Raw genomic sequence first — 17,337 nt, 5'->3', positions numbered from 1 at the left:
GAGCTTCATCGCGTGTGCCTCAGAGAGCAGAGCTCTCGCCTCTGCCCGCAGGAGTGGAGCATCATGTCTCTCCGAGGCTTCTGCCCCCTCGAGGAGAGCTGTTGAGTCTCTGACCTCACTTCCTCTTCCTCCCAGCGTCTGCTCCTCCCACCTATGTTCTAACCTATCAGGTCAAGCAGCTTCTTTATTTAATCAACCAATGACCTTCCTCCATCACTACTACCAACAAATTTTATTATAATTTTAATGTATCTATCATCCAATTAAAGTGCAATTTATGTTCACTGAGTAAAAAGGTAGTATATTTCAAATTGATCCAAGAATAGGAAGCCTCATTTCTATTTTTGAAAATCAAGTATTAGCACTGAGGACGTATCCCAGAGCTAGAGTGTACCTAGCACGTGTAAAGCTCCATACCATTTTTAAAAAAAGTATTTAACAAAATATTGGTGAATTTTTTTCTTGAAAATACCTACTATTGCCTTCAGTAAGCTACACCATTAAATCCTTTTCCTTAATTTTTAGACTTTCTGCCCTCCCTCACTAGAATCAGAAACTTTAATAACAAGACCAACTATGACACAACCATATAAGCTAAAACAAGACTATCAACAGGCATGTCATCACTGAGGAAGACTATTACAGAGAAAACAAGGTCTAAGGCTGGAAAGACAATTCAAACAGTTAAGAACACACTTCTTTTCCAGAGGGCCTGAATTCAATTCCCAGCATCCATGCCAGGCAACTCATACCTGCCTGGTAACTTCTGAAGTCACAGATATATTTATTTACACAATAAAAAAAAATGTGTAAGAATAGCAATGCCTTGGAAATGATCTGTCTTCTAGCTATTCTCAAGAACACAATATTTTATAAAAAGAGAGAGAAAAAAAATAAGGTCTGATCACATGGTAAATGGCATCTTAAACTCTCACTACTTCCCAACATGAGAGCTTTCTAGGACAATGATGCTAATTATTCAAATGAGAACATTTAACTTAATACATCATTCATCTACATGCATGCAAGCACTGTAACATACATTATGCAAACACATTAAATTACACCCAGAAACACAGCTAATCAGTTTACAGTTTACTACAAAAGCCTTGTTCCTAAGACAAGGGTATGAGGACTCTATATATAGTAGAGAAACAGCTCATGATCCAAAGTTTAGAATGAACACAATTTAATGCATGAACTGTATCTGAATACAATCCTCCCAAAAATTATTAAACTTTATGTACTTAGCAAGATTTTTTTTTGAAGAAACAGAATCCCTGTGGTTAATCAAGATGGCTCAGTAGGTAAAGGTGTTTGGTGACAAGCCTGACAACCTGAGTCCAGCCTCCAGAACCCCCATGCTGGAAGAAGAGGGCTGACTGTCATGAGTTGTCTTCTGACTTACACACCCACTCTTTCCAAGCATATGCTGTGCATATGGCTCAGTACAGCACTTAACTAGCAGATGTAAAACCTTGAGTTCAATTCCAGCACTACTTAGGAAGAAAAACTGAGTGTGGTTGAGTGCACCTGTAACATCTTCACATGGGGGATAGGAACAAGAGGATGATGGCAGTTCTGGGGCCAGAGTGGACAACAATGCATGCTCTTAGCCAACCAGGGCCCCAGAGCAAGACCCTATCTCAAAATCCAAATAGAGGGGCAGGCTGAAATACTTATTTGCAAAGTAGTCTCATATACTCATTTTGAATTAAAAATCCCAGGCACCCACATAAGAAGCCAAGCACAGCAAACATATGTAAATTCCAGCAGTGATGGGGAGACAGGCAGATCCCAGGAAGTAAAGAATCTACTCCACAAAGATGTTCTCTGAACCCCCCCACACACATTTGATATCGATCTGATCTCTACATGCACACAACCAAATGATCACACACATACACAAAAAGTCTCAAGAATGAAGCCTAATTTCAGAAAAAAATAGCCAAGCACAGAGATCTTAACACATACCTCATTCTGGTTACTTTTGAAGATTCTATATTCCTTTAACGTTTTATCTATATCTTCATCAGTAAGTTCAGTTTCCGTGTTCTGTGTTTCTTCACTTTTTTCTAAATCCTCAACCAAATCTTCATTTTCAACCAGATCTTCTAGACTATTTTCCCATGAAACAGTGGTTCTTTTAACATTTAGTATTTTACTATCCAAATTATTGTCTACTGATACATCTTGAGAAGATTTGATGGACTCAAAAGATTTCTCTTGAGAAGAACTTAAAGCATCTGGAACATACACCTGTTAAAATATCCAATGTGGCGTTTACAAGTGGAAAGACAAGAACGTTTTCTCTAAAGTAATTGTTTGAGACAGGTTCTCTCTGTTTAGCACCAGTCTGCCCAGAACTTAAAAGACCACCTGCCTCTCTGCCTCCAAATGCTGGGGTTATAGGCACCACTTCACCCAACCAAATAAAAACAACTTTATAAATTAGTAAAATTGGCTGGGTGGTGATGGCGCATGCCTTTAATCCCAGCACTCGGGAGGCAGAGGCAGGTGGATCTCTGTGAGTTCAAGGCCAATCTGGTCTACAGAGCAAGCGCCAGGACAGGCTCCAAAAGCTACAAAGAAACCCAGTCTCGAAAAATCAATAAACCAATAAATAAATAAATTAGTCAAGTTGTACCAGTTATCTGATTATTCTTTATCAATAAAAACTTGGGAGCCAGATATTAGGATAAGAACCTAAATGATCGGAGAAGCAACCAGTGACCTCCTCTCTCTCTCTCTTTCTATGCAAACAAAACATTTAATAAAAAGAATTACTAAATGAACTTTCTGGGAAGAAAAGTCTACTTTTCATGCAATCTACAGGTCAACGTGCCTTCCTGCATTCTTTAAACCGTCTATAGCAAAGGCTTTCTGAAGACCATAACTCCTAAGTCAGATGAACAGTAGAGTGGACAATTCATTCCAAAATTACTATGATCTATAATTTATACTTATAATCAATATTTAGTATTAAATGTCATTTTACTCCTTTAAGAACAACATTAAATTTTTTCTATGTCTTTCTAGTTAAAGTATTATAATTTTATCTTCAAATATTTCCTAGGCTTACCGTAACATACAAAACATTACTTATTTCACAGAACCATTACTCAGGCACAGTAGCACACACTTGTAGTTTCACACTGAAAAAGCAAAGGCAAGGGAATGCTGCAACTGCAAGGCCAGGCTGGGCTACAGAGAGCCTATCTCAAAAACTAAAAGGCAAAGTAAACAAAACAAAACCCAAATACTTGCTCTTTCAAGGAAAGTGATTAATAGTCTATGAGATGTTCATAAACTTAGCACCAATCCAAATACATTTACCTTTTGAGCTATGGTTGAGAACTTCAATACATTGAGTGTTTCATCATACGCAGAACAACACTGACTAATATTGATGATCATACATATTTTCCCTTTGCCATTGAAAAAACTTTGGAAATAGTGGGTCAGTTTACTTTCCCGAAAAGGCACATGCTGTTGAAACCTATGAGAAAATTTGAAAGCACGGCAAGTTAGAATAAATTTCATGTATGACTAGAAATATGGCTCAGCATTAGTTCTCTGCCTGCATGGGCTGGGCCCCAAAATTGACTTCCCATACTAAAGAAACAAATACTTTAGTTGGGCTGCTAATAAAATTTGTTTACTTACCCTTATAATAGTCTTTCTATTTTAAGAAATACTGCTAAGAATAATACAATAATCTACTAGGCAAAATGTAAAAGCCACAACTAACTGAATGGTACTCCCTATAATAATTCTATGGCACACATCATAAAATACCTTGACTAAAGTTGTGAAGGCTAATTAATCTATCATTTAATCAGCTTAAAAAGATATGCTGTAAACTGTCACGTCTACAAGAATGCATACAATCTATCACTTAAAAATAAAGTGGTTACACACTGGGGTGTAGCTCGGCTAACAGAGTGGCTACCTAGCTCGCACACACAAGGCTCTGAGTTTACTCTGAAGTACATGTAGTGGTATAAATCTGGAATCGCATGTGAGAAATGAAAAGCAGAAGGAACATGTGTTGAGGGTCATCCTCAGTGCACACTGAGTTCAAGGCTAGCCCGGGCTACAGGAGACCTTGTCTCAAGGACACACACAAAGAAGCTTGAGATACTGGCTAAATCAACATCACAGAGACATGTTTTCTAAAGCATCAGTGTATACATGCTGTAGAAAATAATCATTACAGACACTGTGTAAGAAACAGGTTTTCAGAAAGTACTTTCTAAAAAAACAAAGTTTAAAATTTAAAGAGGTTGATATTTATACTAATGACACTTACTTTGACTTTTCACTGTTCTTCAAAACACTGATACACTTTCCCAGAGTCAATAAGGAAGTGTTGATATTCCCAGCCTCTCTTAACCTTTCACCTTCATTTTGTGTCTTCATGCTTCGTTCTGAACCAGCGAGATCACATAAAGACAATCTAAATCAAACCCCCAAAAAAGGTTACTATAAAATTTTTCAAAATGATTCAAAATAACTGCAATTTAAAGAATGTTCAACTTACTCACTAACTCGAGTTACACGGGGCATTTCAGAATCTTCTACCTGCAATATTCTAATAGTAAATATGCTGTGACTGAAAGAAGAAACAAAGACCAAGTATTATCGCTCCATTCCAACGCATGCATTCTACAGGAGACAAGCACCTAAATGGACAAGTTTAATCTATCATCTACCAGGGATACATTTTACAACTAGCTGCCAGATATGCCAGCCCTCTACTGCACTGTCACCTACACTTGTCCAATTGTCTAGTGTCACTGTAACACTTGCCAAACCCCAAATCCCTCAAACCTTCCCCTTTTAGGACTCCATTTCTATTAATAAAATCATGTGTAATAACGACTCAGTATGCAGCTATTCGTCAGGAGAAAGCAAAAAGATCTAAAGTTCAAGGCCAGCCTGGGCTACTAAGTGAGACCCTGTTTAAAAATAAAAAGTAAAAAGATGGTTGGAGATGGATGTAAGTCAGGAGTAGAGTACTTGGCTAGCACACATGAGATCCTGGGGTCAATCTCTATGACTTTGGGAGAAAATAAGAATTTTCTTGCAGAGATCATACTATTAGTGAGAACGTTGTGGTGAACAGATATAGTTTTTGAAAATATAAAAGCAAAACATAAATCTGCCTATACACAGGCTGCTGTAGATCACAGTACCACCCCACAACCATCTCACCTTTCCTCCTTAAGACAAAGTACTTTAAGCATCTCCCTGCCAAAGCTCGTTCTGTCTCTGACCCCAATCCCACTCATCACAAACATTCTTCCTTAACAATTTGAGAGTATGACCCGAATAATTTTTCAAAAAGTACATATGCCAGGGAAAGATAGAGAGAAAGACTACTTTAAGCAGCTGGGAAAATAATCCAGGGCACTGACATAAAGGAAGAGTAAAAATAATACCTCAAAAACATCCTGCAAATTGGGAAACCTACTGTTCAAATAAGTGTCTAGTCCTTTTTATCATGCCTACGAATTCACAGAACATCTCTGAGAACCTACTGGCCACATCTACCTAAAATCAGCTACTACATTTGCACAGAGTACTGTCCTTGCCTGGGATTGTTCCTGAGGGCCCACTATTTACCTTCTACTAGAAGCATTGTTCAGTTTTGTGAAGGCAACACTCTGATGCTTCACTCCTAGTTTTAAAAGTCTGTATGCTTCTTTAGAATCAGATACCTGGATCCACTGCAGATCTTTAATAAAGAAGATATGCACTAGTTTATAAAAATGTAACATTTGTACAACAGTATGATCATTGCAAAATATTTACCTAGTACCATATAAAATCTTTCTGTTGGTCACCCATCCTAGAGAGTCAACTAAGCTACTCCTTACTCCACAAGACTTGTAAACATAAGGCAAGACATTTATATTTAAGTTATTTAAGCTCACGTTAGACTAGTAATATTTTAAAGTTCCAAATACAAAGTAGAATAATAAGTATTGGAACAACCTGCATTTACACCAACAATGTAATTAACATTCAAGCAAACACAGTATCAAGCCAGACCCCCTCTACTCAATTATAATATAAAAATATTTCCAAAGCACAAACTCATTTTCTTGATGTTAAAAATGGATAAAAAATATTTCATTTCTGTTGCCTATAGCTATCACAAAATTAGAAGTGAACTTTGAAACAATAAAATTAAAACAATGTTTGCTGATGTACCTTTAATAAAAGAATAGCCCTTTACATCTTGGGAAAGGCGTAGCATCTTTCTCTTTTGGAATTTAGATGATACAGGAACAAACAAATCATAAATACTTTCATTGTAAATCTCAAAAAAAGAAACCCACACAGAATATTTTATATTGTCCACATTCAGGCTAGATTGGTCACAATTGTTAATGGATTCTTCAAATTCTGGGATAGTCAAAGAGTTTGTTAAACTTCCTATAACAAAAAAAAAAAAGCATGAAATTAAGACCCTGACTTAAAAAAAAAACAAAAATATAGAACTTAATATAACACATAGACTCTTTCATTTCTTTACCATCTACATTAAAACATTTTAGGGAGGAAAGGAACAACTATTTGTGGCAACTAAAGTTTAGTTCCTTTTAATCTTACCTTTTTATTTTGAAGGAATCAAATACAAATTAATGCAAAAGACAAAGAAAAATAGGAACAATTCACAATTTCAATATTAAGAGTCAAGGAATACATCTGTGATACTGAACTCAAATGAAACTTGGCATCTACTCACAGTTCATATAGCTTTCTAACACTTTGTAGAAACCACATCGTCAAAAATTAACACTAGGAGAGATTTTGATAATAAAACCTGCCAAATATATTTCATGATGAGCAAATTAACAAGGTGAGAAAAGAATCCTTACCACAAAGAATATCATAACTGTCATTATGTATGGTAACCTAGAAAAGAAAGAGTTTTAAAGCATTTTTGTTAAAGTTAAATAACTGAGATATTAATTACCTAGCCAACTAAGCCACCAACTAATTATAATCTTTCAACTACGTAATTCAATGATTCCTGCTTATAGCTTACTTCCTAACTGAACAATAGAATCTCATAAGAAATTTGGCAAAGTATCAAATAAGAATATCTTGTATTATCTATGACAACCAGAAATATCTGCAAATATATATAAGTATGCTCACTTAATTATTTTCCCTACATTTAATTAAGATAAGTTGCTTCTATGTATAAAGATTACTTATAAAAATATGATAAATAAGCCAGGCGGTGGTAGTGCATGTCTTTAATCCCAGCACTTGGGAGGCAGAGGCAGGTGAATTTCTCTGAGTTCGAGGTCAGCCTGGTCTACAAGAGCTAGCTCCAGGACAGCAGGAGAGGCTTCTAAAACTACAACGAAACCCTGTCTCTAAAAAACAAAAAAATTAAAGTGATAAATGTTTAACACAGACATAAAATGACTTAACTATTCCTTTACTAGCAAACAGATGGCTATTAACAAAATTTTGCCTGTACAAAGTAATACTAAAAGAACATCTTTATATATTTCATTCTAATTACTTTCATAAAATATATAACAAAAAATTGAACTGGCTGACATGGTAGGGCCAAACTGCCTTCTATAAATATTTCACAAGCAAAGCATGAAGAGAACACCTTCATGTTTAGATTTTTATAGATTTTATCGTTTTTAAATACATTTAAATACATTTAGGAACTAACCAATGATTTTATTTTTCTTTATGAATTATGCAATTACCCACAGACCTCCATAATTTGCTAAAATACCATTTTATGAGCCCATACTTTAGACTCCATTGATCAAATAAACCTTCCCTCTTTCATCTTTAAATTTTTAAAATTATGCGCAGATGTGTGTACACGAGTTTGTACACTGAATACAATAACAGAAGAGGGCTTACAAAATACAGTAACAGAATTTTCCTGGAACTAGGGCTATTCTACAAAATCAATCATTCTTTATTGCTGAGCCATCTCTCAAGTTCCATCTTTCATTTTTCATTTGCTATGGTTGACCTGAAACATACAACCTTCCAACCTCAGCCAACCAAATGTGAATCACTTATTGTTAATATTACTATTACTATTATTATATATTATTTAAAATTTGGTTTCTAATGTTTAAGATTTATTTTTTTTCTGTGTACGAATATTTTACCTGAGCTTAATGTGCGTACACAATGTGTATGCCTGGTGCCCCAGGATATCAGAAGAGATCTCAAATCTGGAACTGGAGTTATAGATGGTTTGTGAGCACCACATAGATGCTGGGAATTGAACCTCAGATCCTCTGCAAGAACAGCAAGTGCTCTTACCCTGAGCCATCTCTCTAGACACACTAATTTGGCGCATGGGGGGAGGGGCAAGACTTATAAAGATGAAGCCCAGGCTGGCTTCAAAGTTGCTACATCCTATCCTAAGAATATAGGATAGGATGTCCTTGAAATTTTGATGTGCCTGCTTATACCTCCGAGCTGCCAGAACTACAGGGATGTGCTACGTTCTAGTTGTATGCAGTGCTAGGGCATGAATCTAGAGCTGTGTGGATGCTAGACAAACACTAACAAAGGGACCACATCTCCAGCCCGTAAATGTGGCTTTATTTCTTTCAACTCCAATTTGTGCTATCCATATCCTTTTGGATGTAGGGCCATCCAATTAAGCATGATTGACTGGCCAGGAACCCCACCCCTAATGAAAGCTCACTTTCCTTCCCCTAAAGATATCAATTTTCCACAGTTCCCAAGTTAGGGCTGGAGGCTCATGAATTCCCTTTCCCACTCATGCTAGCAGTAGCACTAAATTAATATTGTCCAGGCCACCACAAATGATGTGAATTTAAGAATAGAGAGATCCTGTCATATCAACAAGACAGTTTCATTCTGGTCTCTACAAACTTTGGCTCTTACAGTCTTTCTGTTCCCTCTTTCAAAGCAGGTCCTGGGCCTTGGAGAGGGAGGTGTGATATAGATGCTTCATTCATGGCTGAGTACCCCACTGATACTGGCCTGTGTGGGCACCAGGCAAGGACATGTTATACATACATACATACATACATACATACATACATACATACATACACGCATACATACACGCATACATATAACACTAATACATAAAATAAAAAACAAAAGTCTTTAAAAAGATAGAAGTGAAGGAGAATCACATATGTTTTCAAGGGTGGCACCAAATACCTGGACTTAAGAAATCCTCCTGCCCCAGAATATGGAATAATTTGGAACTATAGCACATGCTACCAGACCCAATACATGACTGTTCTTCTCAAAGTCTTAATGAGGAAAATCATTAATATTTTGAAAGTAATAATTAAAACAAATTAATACCTTTTATATCTTTAACAGTAAAAATATCTGAAAACAGGGACTGGAGAGATGGCTCAGTGATTAAGAGCACCGCCTGCTCTTCCAAAGGTCCTGAGTTCAATTCCCAGCAACCACATGGTGGCTCACAACCATATGTAATGAGATCTGGTGCCCTCTTCTGGCCTGCAGGCAGAGTACTGAGAATACTGTATACATAATAAATAAATAAATAAATCTTAAAAAAAATAAAATCTGAAAACATAAAACTCAGGTTAGATGGTAAACTCATTTTAAAATTCTTTAAAACTAAAATGGTACTATCTTACATAAAATAGCATCCCTCCATAGCATACTATGTATTTTTCTATTTGTCAGTGTATTACGGTTTGAATGTTCCCACTAAAGTTTATGTTGAAACATAACACCACTGAGAATTATTAAGAGTTGATAGGCCAGGCTCAGTGATTGGCTCCTTTACTTTCAATACTGACAGGTAGAGTTCAAGGCAAGGCTGCCTGGTCCACATAGTAAGTTCCAGGCTAGAGCTGCAGTGAGAACCCTGTCTCAATTTAGAGGGGGGGGGAAAGGAGGTGATTGGATCACAACTGCTTTGACCTCATGGATTAATTCATCCATTAATCAGTGAATTAATGGGTTATTTCAGGAACTGATGTGCTAAAAAAGCCTGCTTGGCTCTATACCTTGGCTCTTGTACACCCCGCCTGCCATGTGATGCCCTAGATCACCTTGAAACTCTGTACTACCTCCCTACCAACAAGAAATCCCTCACCAGCTGAAAATTTTGACCTTACAACTTCCTGTCTTCAAGGTCAGTAAAATGGTTCAGAGGGTACAAGCACTTGCTGCTAAGCCTAAGAACCTAACCCAAATAGCAGAGAAAACAGACTTAAGTTTTCCTACAACTTCGACAAACAGACATACTAATGGACACATACACAGACACACATGTACAAGCACGCACGCATATATTTAACTTTTAAAAAATTCCTGGCTGCAGAACCATGGACTAATTATAACTTTATAAACCACCCAAAAGTACTTAACTATAACAACTATAATAGTCTCCACAATGGCAATACCATATGACCTAAACATCAGAAACGTTGCTAGATCACAGTACATTAATAAAAATTACATACTAACTGAATATTAAAAAACAAATAGAGGCCAGCGAGATGGCTCAACAGGTACAGTGCTTGCCACATAAACCTGATGCTCTGATTTTGGTCCCCAAAACCAACAGAAGAAACAATAAACTTTCCCAAGTTGTCCTTTGACCTCCAACCTTTTACCTGGGCACCATATACTTGCATTCTCACATATGCAAACACATAAAAACTGTGTGTGTATATGTGTACATATTTAAAGAAAAGCAAAATAAATAAGAAAGTGAACAACAGTTTGGAAAATTTATAAGCTATTAATGCATCTAGCTTTTTTGTGTTTTCCTTGACTGAACTGAGTGTTTTATATATGCTATGCTAGAATTCTACCAAACACACTAAATCTACAGCCCTTATGACTTACATTTTAACAAATGAGTTCTTAAAAACAAAAAGTATAAATCAAATGGCAAATGACACCTGAAAACTCAGAGAAAAAATTCTAAGATGCCCTAAACATCTCATTTATAAAGAAACAAACTAAAGCTGAGTTGAGACCATTGTTAAGTGACTATCTGCAGACTAGTAAATAGCTCCCAGGGCCAAGGGTTGGGGCACATGCTTGTGACCCCAGCACCAGGGAGCTAAGGCAGAAGACTGAGAGAAGAGGACTAGCCAAGACTACATAGTGAAACTGTGTCCACAGAAGAAAAATAAAGTACCCACTGTTAAACTCAGTCTGGAGAAAGTAATAGGAAATACACCTGAAATAGAACATTTCCTCACTGAAGCAAAGCACTGCTTATAATAAGTTCAACAATATACAATTAGTTTTTCAAGATGATTTTTTTTAAAGGAAGTAAGTAAAACACACTGACCTAACTGCTGCTAATAGACACCAATGATTTAGCATACTAAGAGTGTGAATAGATTAGTTTAATACAGAAGCTGACTGGCCAATAACTAACAAGACCTACCCCTGGCTACTACAATCCCTTCCCCTTTCTTCAGGACTCCTGAAACTTGGCCCAGTGCTTGTCTGTGGATCTGCTTCAGTTACTGGATGAAGGCTCTCTGATAAGACTTAAAGTAGTCACCAATCTGATTATAGTAGATGGCTAGTTCAGTCACCCTCTCTACTGTTGCTAGAAGTCTTAGCTGGGATCATTCTGTGGATTCCTGGGAGTTTCCCTGGCAACAGGTTTCTCCCTAACCCCAAAATACCCACCCACATCAAATGTCTTTCTTTATTCCCACCCCAACGTGCCTCCAGTGCCCAGCCAGTCCAACTGCTTGCCCAACAGCTCCCTCAAATTCCCATCTCCCCTACCCCCTCCCAGCCCCTGGTTAACCCAGAAAATCTCTTCTAATTCCCCTTCCCAGGGAAATCCATCCATCCATCTCTCTTTGGGCCCTCCTTGTTCTCTAGCCTCTCTGGGACTGCGGATTTGTAAGTTGGTTATCCTGTATGTTATTCCTAGTATCCACTTATGACTGAGTACATACTGTGTTTGTCTTTCTGGGTCTGGGTTACCTCACTCAGGATGATTTTTTTCCTAGTCCCATCCATTTGCCTACAAATTTCATGAGGTCATTGTTTTTTACAGTTGAGTAGTACTCTGGTGTGGGAGGTCTTTCTGTATGTGCTGCATTTATTGGTTAATGACCAAATAAACTGCCTTGGCAGCATAGAGCTAGGCGGGAAAAACTAAACTGAATGCTGGGAGAAAGAAGGAGGCGTCAGGAGAAGCCAAGTACCTTCTCCAGAAGGCACAGACGGAACCTTGCGTAAGCAACAGCCACATGGTGATACACAGACTGATAGAAATGGGTTAAATTAAGATGTAAGAGCTAGCCAATAAGAAGCTAGAGCTAATAGGCCAAGCAGTGATTTAATTAACACAGTTTGTGTGTGGTTATTTCGGGAGTCTGGGTGGCCAGGAAACAAACAAGCAGCCTCCTACAACAGTACTCTCCATTGTGCAAATATACCACATTTTCCCCATCCTTTCTTTAGCTGAGGGGCATTAGGTTTTTACCAGGCTATTGTGAATAGTACAGCTAGGAACATAGCTGAGCAAGTGTCCTTGTGGTATGATTGAGAACCCTTTGGGTATATGTCTAAGAGTGGTATAGCTGGGTCCTGAAGCAGATTTTGAGAGAAACTGCCATACTGATTTCCAAAGTAGCTGTACCAATTTGCACTCCCACCAGCAGTAAAACTGTTTCCTTTCTCTACATCCTCTCCAATATAAGCTGTCATTAGTGTTTTGATCTTAGCCATCCTGACAGGTGTAAAATGGTACCTCAGAGTCACTTCGATTTGCATTTCACTGATGACTACAGATGTTGAACAATTCTTTAAGTGTATTTTGATCATTTGAGAGTCTTCTGTTGAGAATTTTTTTTGGATCTGTACCCCATTTTTTAATTGGATTATTTGATATTTTGATGTTTAGTGAGAAATTAGGTTATTTTAAAAAGAATAAGATTTCACTACTGATTAAAAGTAAAAAACTGTAATCTATATATAACAAAGAGGAAGCAAAACTGTAGGTCAATGAGAGTGCTTGCCTAGCATACATGAGACCTGGATCTAACCAGTATCAGAAAAATCAAATGTGAAAGTAACTACATATGACTGTGTATATCCATTCAGAAACAGAAACCCTCTGCATGTGACAGGTATGAGGTGCACTCAGTAAATCTAGCACTCAGGAGGCAAAGGCAGGAAGATTGCAAAGGTGAGATCTGATGAACTAAACAGGGAGTCTCTCAAGAAATCAAACTGTCCCAAATATTCACTTTTCCTTTCCTACATTATTTTTAAAATTTTTCGTTTTTATTATTTTCAAATTTTTTATAAATATTTTAAAAGCATAATACTAATTCTATAACAGAAAAGACCACTATAGTTTACATTTCTATTTAGTATTGTCATTTGCTGCCTTAAATATTAAAAAAAAAAAACACCATAACCAAACACAGACAAACAAGCTAAAATTATCATGAAAGTTTTCAAAAAATTTCCATGATTTTGCTATTTTCTGTACTAAAATCCTGGTGTACCTCTTTAACTTGCCGCAGCAACGCGCTTTTGTTAGCACCTTCCTCTTTCTCTTGGTCAGATGATAGCCTTAAGTAGTCTCTACATCTATGGGGCTTGAAGTTCATCTTCGTATAAAGTCGTTCCTGAAGACTATCAAACAATACATTCAGTGTTCTAGGAAGAATGCCAATGTTTTCCTCTGTGCCTATAAAAAGACAGTAAAAGGGCAATGTTTTTGAATTTAAAAAGAACCTTTGATACCAATAATAAAGTTAAAAAAGGGAAAATGCAAGAAGTTAAGGAATTATTGGTTTTCTATCATTTTAGTTTTTAGTTTATTATCAACATATTCTGATTCAATATTCTGAAATTTTACATTCAGAACTAGTCTTAATATTTATTTCCTATCACCCATAGTTACAAAATGAAATGTTTATTCCAGGCTTAATTCTCTAGAATATATATTAATTCTTAACAATATTTCCCTCTCTATCATGTATAATTTTATACATATATCTGAATTAAAAACTATCAGCTATACATATGACATGTTTAAAAAACTGAAGGGATAGCAAGATAAGATGACTAGCTAGTTTTCCCTGTGTGTCCAAGAAGAGTTTGAACAAGAAAAGAATAGAATACAGCTCGGGGAGTGCCGGAAGCAAAGACCTGTATTTTGTTTATGCCATCTTCAGTTTACAAGTAAAATATTCACCTCTATCACCTCTGCAGGGTAAGTTCTGGGCCTAGGAAATCTTGTCTCCCTGTAAGACCTGCAGGTTCCAGGCTTTAGAAGCAATTAGCATTTCATTTGTTAGTTAATATCTCTTTCTCTCAGAGACCTTCCAGACCTGAATTCCAACAGATTGGACTTTCCTGACATCCTACCTTCTCCCCTGCCTGTTTGCTATATGAGAAAAAATAAAATTTGCAGCTTGATCAGAAAGCCTGTCTTGCTGCCATTTCTCATGTCTCTTGCCCTTCCATTCCTCCCCTCCAGGTTTATCAGGGACCCCCATTCGTGTCCCGCTGGCCAGGATAGGGGAGAGAGTACAATTTGAAAGTGCTTGCCAAGCAACAAAGCAAACAGACCTGAATACCAGTGTGTTGGGGAAATAAGTCAAATGCAGAAACTATTTCCTCTCATATGCAGAATCTAGATTTAAACTGAGAAAGACAGAGGGAGAACATCACTAAAGGAGGAAGAGGAGAAGCGATACTAAGGGAAGGCAAAAAGAGCAGTCTATGGAACGTGGTGTGTGGGTGTGTGTTTTCTATACATAATAAATATGTATATATATATATGTGTGTGTGTGTATGTGGGTATGTATATATATATATATATATACAATATGCAGCCAGAAGGAAAGACTATTTTGCAAGGAGGAAGAGGACCAGAAGAGGAAGGATTGGGGGAGTGGAGAACTGAAATAAGGAGAAATGAAAAGAACAAATTATAATGACATGTATGTACAAGCATGGCATAATTAAACCAATACTTTGATTTTGTTTTTGCTTTCTGAGATAAGGTCTCATCATGTCGCTCTGGCTAGAGTAGAACTCACTATGTAGATCAGACTATCCTGCCTCTGAACTCCTAAATGATGGGATTACACCAACACCTCCAGCTCTGGTACTTAATATTAATTTTTTAAAACCCTAAAAATATATACATATGCCTGATGGTGGTGGTGCACACCTTTAACACCAGCACTCAGGAGGCTGAGGCAGGTGAATCACTGTGAATTTGAACTACAAAAGCTAGTTCTAGGACAGGCTCCAAAGCTACAAAGAAACCTTTTGTCAAAAAAATAAAATAAAAAAATAAAAATATTTTAAAAAGACATATACATATATGCAATAGTTAACAGATTCAGAAGGCTATATTAATAATAAAGAGGCAATGAATCTGAGAAGGCACAGTAGAGGTGATATAAAAGGAGTTGAAGGAGGAAGAAGTAAAGTGATTATATATTTTAATGAAAAAAATAGTAAAATAAAAAATATGGATGAGATGATGGAACTATAACAACATGTAATTATGAAAATAATGAATGAAGATGGGCGGTGGTGGCACACGCCTTTAATCCCAGCACTCGGGAGGCAGAGGCAGGCGGATCTCTGTGAGTTCGAGACCAGCCTGGTCTACAAGAGCTAGTTCCAGGACAAGCTCCAAAACCACAGAGAAATCCTGTCTCGAAAAAACAAACAAACAAAAAAAAAACTGAATGAATATTAATGGTTTATTTTTCTAGTCAAAATAAGCAATATTTACCTTGAAATGTATACGTTTTTCCAGAATTGGTCAGTCCGTATGTAAAGATCAGCCGACTGTGTCCTTTCAAGAGGTCTTTTACTGGCTGCATAATGCAACCCAGAAAGAACTCTTTTTGGGAAGTTTCAGGTCCAAAAACCTAAGGAAACATTTTTAAGATAAGACTTTTAAGAAAATTCATATTAAAAATTATTAAATATTTATTTTGAAATATTAATTCAAAATAAGTACCATATTTCTACCACCAGTATTTATAAATTTTTAGGATAAAAACTTCAAAACTGGCAAGGGCTCAGTGGGTAAAGGTCCCCCCCCCCATCAAGGCTGACAACCTGATTTAAATCCCTGAGAACCGCATGGTGGAAAGAGGAGGAAAGCCTCCTACAAGGTCTTCTACATGCACAGCATGGCAGGCACACACAAGTAATCAAAAAAATAACTAAAAAATCTCACACACCCAATCAATTGTTCATGAGTTTTAAAAAAATATTTTTTAATTAGAATAAAAAGGTCAATGCAATGACTTACTCACTGCAAATTATGTATTTACAGACCTCAGCTTAACTTCAGGGGGAAAAAAGTATATATCTCAGCACCAAAGACTGAAGTTCTATGAGCATAAAACATGCACTCTACTGTACACAATTATACAATTGAGCCCATGTCAAGTCTTGCCCTATTTAAAAAAAATAAATAAATAAGAAAAAAGGAAAAAGAAAAAAGAAACTATGACTTTGAAAAAGAGCAAGAAGAGGGAGTTGGGGTGATCTTTAGGGATAGAATATGAGCTTTACATGCCCACGACATAGCTCCCTTACACCACACAGACAAAACAACACACACACACACACACAAATCCCTGTTTCCCAGAGAACTCACTTACCCTAGAAAAACTGAATTTCTGTGCCATCTGTGCAGAGCCCTTCTCATTTAGCTGGCCAAGGATGCTTTGGGGATCTTTCAGCAGAACATTTTGTGAGTCAAGAACTTGTACACAGCCCTAGAAAACAGGCACACAATAATAAGAGTAGGATTTATTGAATGAAAACAAAATATTAAAATCTAAGTAAATTCAACACAAACCTCAGTCTCATGTTCTTTTTCTGACTGTGTGAATGGTCTTATTCGAAGGCAAACTTGGAGGTAATTTTTAGATCCCAAACGGTTTGCCTAAAAAAAAAAAATTAAAAATATAATTTTTAAGCGATTAACTGTCTTCGTATGATTATTTACACTTGCACTAGAAACAGCTCTACCCAGTGCAATTTGTAAAAAGACAAAGAAAACACACCTAAATTAGGAATGAAGACGCCTTCTCACATACATAACCATCTACCTACAAAATCTAACAGTTACTAAAACCATTAGAGGTCAACATGCAGCATGATACAAATTAATATGCAAAATCAATTACTGATCTATCTGCAATGGAACAGTTAAAGATTTATTTTAAAAAGCAACACCAGCCGGGCGGTGGTGGCGCACGCCTTTAATCCCAGCACTTGGGAGGCAGAGGCAGGCGGATCTCTGTGAGTTCAAGACCAGCCTGGTCTACA

The 17,337-nt window shown here is 36.9% G+C and overlaps 1 protein-coding gene across 2 annotated transcripts in view; it reads right to left on the bottom strand.

Annotated features, from left to right (window-relative positions):
- Positions 1-17,337, bottom strand: part of Kif20b (kinesin family member 20B) — a 54,090-nt gene that overhangs the window by 32,355 nt on the left and 4,398 nt on the right. For both annotated transcript variants that reach the window (XM_005352169.3, XM_013348109.2), the window contains exons 3-13: positions 16,865-16,951; positions 16,665-16,781; positions 15,782-15,920; positions 13,527-13,711; positions 6,891-6,927; positions 6,220-6,444; positions 5,629-5,740; positions 4,544-4,615; positions 4,313-4,459; positions 3,337-3,499; positions 1,975-2,259 (exon numbers count right to left, since the gene is read on the bottom strand). In XM_005352169.3, the coding sequence (XP_005352226.1) occupies positions 1,975-2,259; positions 3,337-3,499; positions 4,313-4,459; positions 4,544-4,615; positions 5,629-5,740; positions 6,220-6,444; positions 6,891-6,927; positions 13,527-13,711; positions 15,782-15,920; positions 16,665-16,781; positions 16,865-16,951 (1,569 nt within the window). The remainder of the gene's footprint in view (positions 1-1,974; positions 2,260-3,336; positions 3,500-4,312; positions 4,460-4,543; positions 4,616-5,628; positions 5,741-6,219; positions 6,445-6,890; positions 6,928-13,526; positions 13,712-15,781; positions 15,921-16,664; positions 16,782-16,864; positions 16,952-17,337) is intronic.

Source organism: Microtus ochrogaster, chromosome 8 (assembly GCF_000317375.1).
Source record: "Microtus ochrogaster isolate Prairie Vole_2 chromosome 8, MicOch1.0, whole genome shotgun sequence".
Lineage (NCBI taxonomy): Eukaryota > Metazoa > Chordata > Mammalia > Rodentia > Cricetidae > Microtus > Microtus ochrogaster.
This window is presented reverse-complemented; position numbering and strand designations above follow the sequence as displayed.